We start from the raw sequence: 6,000 nt of genomic DNA on the forward strand, positions 1-6,000 counted from the left end.
AGTTACTCAAGAAACGCATATGGTACAAGGAACAATATGAATAATATAAGCCCACTGATAGCTGGAAACAAACATAAGTATTTCCTTGTGTTTTTCCCCCCTTACCTGTATAGCTTCTAGCTTATGCTTTGAATTCACAAGCACTGCTCTAGCTAGCATCAGCAAGACACTATGGGAAGTCAGGCTATAGATCGATTCACCATCTAGAACCAGCAGACTCAGCACAGCTGTAGACAATGTACTGGGCTGGAAGGAGAAAACAAGAAACTCACTTTAGGCAACTTCAAATTAATCTTCAAGAGGTAGCAAAATTTGCGTGCCGCACAGACCAATTTACCTTAGCCCATTCACCTCAAAATGTTTTTATACAATACAGAAATTCAAACACAGGTGAAAGTTCACATTGCAAATGGTGCTTTGAAACCATGAGTCCTTCCTCTCACCTCTCATTGTCAATAATTCCTGAACTTATACATGGCATGCTGTATGCAAATTGCCCATTAAAATCAAAGCAAAATGGATTCTTCCACTGCAGGTTTAAGGTTTCTCTCTAATGTACACCTAAGCTGAGCACAATCTCTATACATCTTTAACTTCTGTGACGATGCCGAACCATTTCTGAGGAGCAGTTTCAGCATGAGGAAAATAAAAGATCACCTGCAGCAATTCTCCCCATTTTTATTTTTACACCTAGCAGGATAAGATCAGCATGATGTGCATATCAATATTTTTCCACTAAAAGACAGTGACTATACTACTGTCCTGGGGAGTGGGGTGGTGGTGGTGGTGGTGGAGAGAGAAGAGAACAGTACCTCGTCGTATTGTTCTAGTAACACAGTTTGCAAAAAGTCCTGAGGTTGCAATTCAACAGGAGGCCCAGTCCAGTTGCTCTGTACAAACAACTGCAGGCTCCCCACACCAAGTAGAAACACCACACTTTGCCTGCAAGACAATAAACAATTCCATTTTTATTGATACGGTCATACATATATAAATAAATAGTAGGTAGAAACTGTCCTGTTCCTTCTATACAAATCTTTAGTTTAAAAGATGGAATATGCACCAAAAAATGGAACAGGTACAAATCTGCATGAAAAAATATCCATCTGAAGAACATTTAACTCTATTGTTCAAGGAAGGCTGTAAGATTTTATTTTCCTGATGTGCTTCAAGTACTGAACTGACTTGTTAATTATTATTTTTTTGCTGACAGATAAAAATGGTTTCCAAACTTAGCAGAAGCAATGGAGGAATCCTCTACCCTTTTCCCAAACCAGAAGGAGGGCAGGAAATCTCCCTCAAACTGAGAAAATAAAATTATCTCTGGATTTATCAGAGGTTGTTGCATGGCTAGATGCATAAGGCGATGGAACATAAAAGGCCGAAATAGCCTGTACACATTCTAAAACATGTAGGGCAGCACAGAGTCAGCTATGCTCATTCACCCAATGCACCAAACAAATCTTATTGTGCACCTAACCTCTTAAAATAGGAATGCCATCAATGAGAAGCACCGTCCTGCCCCATCTGCACAGGTTGTCAGTTTAGATATGCCATGGAAAAGCAATCTGTGCATCACAACAGTTGCCAATTATAACAATCAAGACCAAGATGTAAAAATAATAACTTTGATCCCAATAACCAGGCGCATATTTATTCCTCAGATGGGGCCTGGGTAAGACCCAACTTTGGCAGCCCACAATGGAAATCTGCTTGTGCAATAGAAATTGTACTTTCTCTCCTCCCACATGCACAGCTTTAAAATCTGCTCTGTGGGGTCCCCAACCTTCGTGTGCAGATTCTGGGGGTGCTTGGGGAGCTGCAAGTGGGGAGAAGAGGAAGGAGAAGCCCAGTTGTGCAAGTGGATGTCCATTCAGAATACATTGGATCTCACTCATTATGCTTCCATCGGTCTCTTATTTATCTTCACAGCTCTTCATTTCTGTTTTTCTGCTTCTGTTCTCTGCCTTTGTTTATGCCTCCCTTAAATGCCAGGGAAGCCTTAAAAAAAAAAACCCACTTTGAAATCTCAACATTAAAGTTCTTAGCAATTGCAATGCAAACAGCAGCAACAACAACGACGCAAGAAGCATACTTAAGATTTGAATTAAGAAGCAGCTTGGTTTTTCATGAATACAACTGATTGCAGTAGAACTTTTTAATAAGCCCAACTATGTGCACACATACTTCTTTGTTAGACTGTTGTCACAGAGGACAAATAGGGCTGTTCAGTTTTGATTCAGAATATTTCAATGTGTTCTCCCATGTGGTCACCCACCAAGAACTAGGAAATCATAACAAATCAGCCCCAATATATGGCTAAAAAACCACGATACAAACACAAAAGGCTCAAGAGGTACACATAGGAAAATGGTACAAAGTGTCTCATATGTAAGTCTCATAGTCATAGTAAATCCTTGCAGTTTTCTTACGACAGATGTCTACAGTTACTAGGGTTACTGAAAATATGTTGCAGGATTTGCATTGATCCTACAAATTATTTTCATAATTCATGTTGTTGTTGTTTTTAACCCTCTGTCAACAGGTAAGGTGAAACATGAGACGTTAAACTATGACAGCTCTGAAAAAAATAAAACGTTTGTTTTATAATTAACTCCATAATTCCAAGTTCAAGGCAGGCCTCAACAATAACAGGCCATTGCCTTGTGACGTGTTAACCCCTCCCCATTAATTTAGTAGGGTGGAAACAATGTTTTTGTTCTTACAGGTTTTGGGGTCAGTTCTGCCCCACTGGTATGCCTGAGAAACTGAAAAATCTGAACACTAAATATTCAAAAGATTAAACAACCCCTAATTTCTGAGATAGTACACTAGGATGTGTTCAGAATAGCTGTTTTATTTTGAGATTGTTATTAATTTTTATACCGTCAAGTATGAAAAATAAATTTCTTCTTCAAATAATTATTTTTACCTTTCCATAGGATCCGTATCTGCAGAAGAACAGTCCAGATAATCTTGAATCTGTTTTTCTAAGTAGCTGGCAATGGTATCCTCTTCTGTTACTTCAGGTGTTGTAAAAATATCCTGAACTGCTTTACTTAGTAAAACGGCCTCATAATTCCCTTCCAACAACAACTGCAACAAGGACCCACTCTCTAAAATAAAACACAATGAAAGTCTTAGGAATCCTATCTTGTTTAATGTATACTTGAGGCAAGCGTAACTTACTTCAAAGAGACTTAATCCTATACAAATATAGTGTTGCATTCTAAGACATCTCATATCAGAGGAAAAAAGTTTGGGATGCTTTAAAAAAATACTCATTGGCATTTACTAAATTAAAACAGCATTCATACTGGACTCTTATGGTGTGCTTACAACAAAGATTTTAAAGAGACTGAAATTTGTAAACAAGAACCAGCTGTCCAGACATTAGGTTTCTAATCATTTGCTCTTAACCCTCACACATTCTTTGCAAGCAGCAGTGCAGCTAGGTAATTTTAGATTCTGGACTTGATGGTCCTACAAGGCCCTCTTTCAGACAGCAATGTGTATTATATCTAACTATCGTTACTATATGCTGTCCTTCCCTGAAGACCCCGGAGTGGCTAACCACACACACAGCATCACAGAACAGTCATTTAAAACATTGACTGATTAGGAACAACCTTTAAGACACAAAGTGGTGGACAAAAAAACGCCCTCTGTTAAAACATGCAGCTAGCTACCAAAACCCTGGAAAAATAAATATGTTTTATGTTGGCATCTAAATATATGGGTGACAAATGAATCTTAGTTAAGAGGGAGTGCCATAGCCCAAAAGGGGAGGGCATCGTGCTTGAAGGCACTCCTTCACGTACTTGGGCCCAAGGATGCCAACTTGAATACAATATTTGGAAGATAAGCCCTACTCACATAATTGATCACAGTACACTGTGCACTCACTCTATTTGAATGGCAATGTTCATCAACTTTGGGGGCCCCTGGCCCCCTCAAATATTTTATTTTGGGAGGGGCAAAGGGATCTTGGCCCTTAGGAGTTGGCTCCTATACAGAGTTCCCTAGCTTGGATGCAGCAGGGAACTGTAGTATAGGACAGTAGCTACAGAATTGGATTTCACACAGAAGCCAGTGTGCAATGGGAGAAGGGAAGAGGCAGGGAAAGAGTGCTTGGGCCAAATGCTCATTCACAGGCTCATAAACCAAGGTTTCTGAAACGTGGAATGATAATCCAAACTGGGCCTCTATGTTAGAAATCCAACCTGATATCTACGGTCACCTTTACAGACCTCTAATAACCAAAGTTAAGGAATAGCTTTCTGGCACCTCTCAAGTTACAGCCATTGCCATTCTAAAGAGAATGAGAGAGGTGCTCGTGGTGGGTTCTGGCCCCTCTTTTTCTAGAAAAACAGCACTGCTCAAAACACCAGTTAAAAGCAACTTGTCATGCAAGCGCATCTCATGAGGAGATTTACAAAATATTGCACTGTTAATACGTGGCTATTGCATTCCATGATCAGGAAAATTCTGAACTGGAAATAGTCTCTGTGGCAGCAACAGTATGGAGAGGATCACTAAAGGCTTTTGCGACTTCACAGAGCCTATCTGTAATGGTCGGACAGTAAGCATGAAATAGCATGACGTACTTAAGTTATAATAAAGGTTAGCAAAAACTTGTCAGATCAATCATTTGCAAAGCAACGCAGTTACCCAGCATCCCGGGGCAGTCTATATCATAGCGAGCGACATTCGTACCCACTACTGAAGCTCAAATACGTGAAACCTCCATTTTATTTTTCGGGGGAGAGGAGAAAAAGTGACAATGCTATCTACTGATTGTTGGGTGTCAGACTCACTGCCTCTCCACGCCCCCATGACTCCTTGTCTCCTATCCATCCCGGAACACAAGCAGGCAGCACTGACAACCGCCTCTTAGATGGGTTAAGCTTGATGCCCTAGGTTCAGCCGGATCTCACCGAGCACTATACCCTTCGCACTTCCAACGACTGCCAGGGCTGCAGCAGCCCCGCAAAGAAATAACTCCAGCGACTACTCCCTTTGGGAGACACACGCGGACACGCCGCCCGCTGTTCCCACTGTTCCCACTCAAGGAGGTACCAGGGCAAGGGGAGGCAGGGTGAAGGAAAGGGAGCCCTGCCGGCCGCTTTGACAGGGCTCCCACCCGGCTGCCAGGGCGAGAGGCAACGCGCGCCTGAGGATAAGCGACGAAGGCTGGCTCTGGCTCTGGCTCGCCTTACCTTCAGCCGAAGCCGCCTCGTTCTGCTTCCACCGCGGCGACTCCGCTGCGCTGGGGAAGCCCCTCAGCAACACACGCTCCAACGCCCGCATTTTCTCAACGCGCTCCTGCTCTATAGACGAGACGGAGGAGAAGCCGCTTCCTTTCCTTTCCTTTTTTTTTTTTTTTGACGCGTGGCGAGTCTAACCCATGTGCACTAAGCGGCCTTAGGGAGCCGCCATGCTAGTCGCGCGAAGCAACCTGGGAGAGGTGGGCGGGTCGGTCGGTGGGAGAGAGAGAGAGAGAGAGAGAGAGAGCAGCAACGCATGCGCAATCACGCCGTTCGGCGTCAGGTGCTGGCGGAAAACCTCTTCCCGGGCCGGGAGATATGGGTGGGAGGGAGAGGTTGCGCGCGCACGCCGCACGTGGGAAAGAACACGGAGCCCTGTGCGGCTCCAGCTGCACGCGTCGGTTGTGCGGGGCGACTCCCAAGCAGCGTGTAGACGCGCGTGAGGGATGTTGGCGCGGCAACTCGACCAGAGCCCTAAACCCGCTTATTGTATAGGAAGCCCTGCAAGCGAGTTGTAGGTGCTTGCATTAGTTTTTCTCACTAAAAAGGCGTATGAGTTCAAGGTGTCTGCAATCAGTGCCTGGTTTTTTTCCTAGAAAAGGAGGTGCCAGAACTCACCATGAACACCTGTTCTCTCAGAATGGCAATGGCTCCCAGCTGAGAGGTCCTGGAATTGAGTTCTCGTGAGTTCCCACCGAAAAGAAAGCCCTATCTGCAATAATATCTGTGTCTG

The 6,000-nt window shown here is 43.6% G+C and overlaps 1 protein-coding gene and 1 long non-coding RNA gene across 4 annotated transcripts in view; one reads left to right on the top strand and one right to left on the bottom strand.

Moving 5' to 3' along the window:
- Positions 1-5,453, bottom strand: part of TTC27 (tetratricopeptide repeat domain 27) — a 91,723-nt gene extending 86,270 nt beyond the window's left edge. The window contains exons 1-4 of the mRNA XM_082216234.1: positions 5,220-5,453; positions 2,933-3,116; positions 813-942; positions 106-246 (exon numbers count right to left, since the gene is read on the bottom strand). Coding sequence (XP_082072360.1) covers positions 106-246; positions 813-942; positions 2,933-3,116; positions 5,220-5,310 — 546 coding nt within the window. The 5' untranslated portion in view covers positions 5,311-5,453. The remainder of the gene's footprint in view (positions 1-105; positions 247-812; positions 943-2,932; positions 3,117-5,219) is intronic.
- Positions 5,454-5,621: 168 nt separating this feature from the next.
- Positions 5,622-6,000, top strand: part of LOC309528663 — a 37,935-nt gene continuing 37,556 nt past the window's right edge. For all 3 annotated transcript variants that reach the window (XR_014217868.1, XR_014217869.1, XR_014217870.1), the window contains exon 1: positions 5,622-5,950. This is a non-coding gene — a long non-coding RNA (uncharacterized lncRNA). The remainder of the gene's footprint in view (positions 5,951-6,000) is intronic.

Source organism: Podarcis vaucheri, assembly GCF_965113315.1.
Source record: "Podarcis vaucheri genome assembly, chromosome: 3".
NCBI lineage: Eukaryota > Metazoa > Chordata > Lepidosauria > Squamata > Lacertidae > Podarcis > Podarcis vaucheri.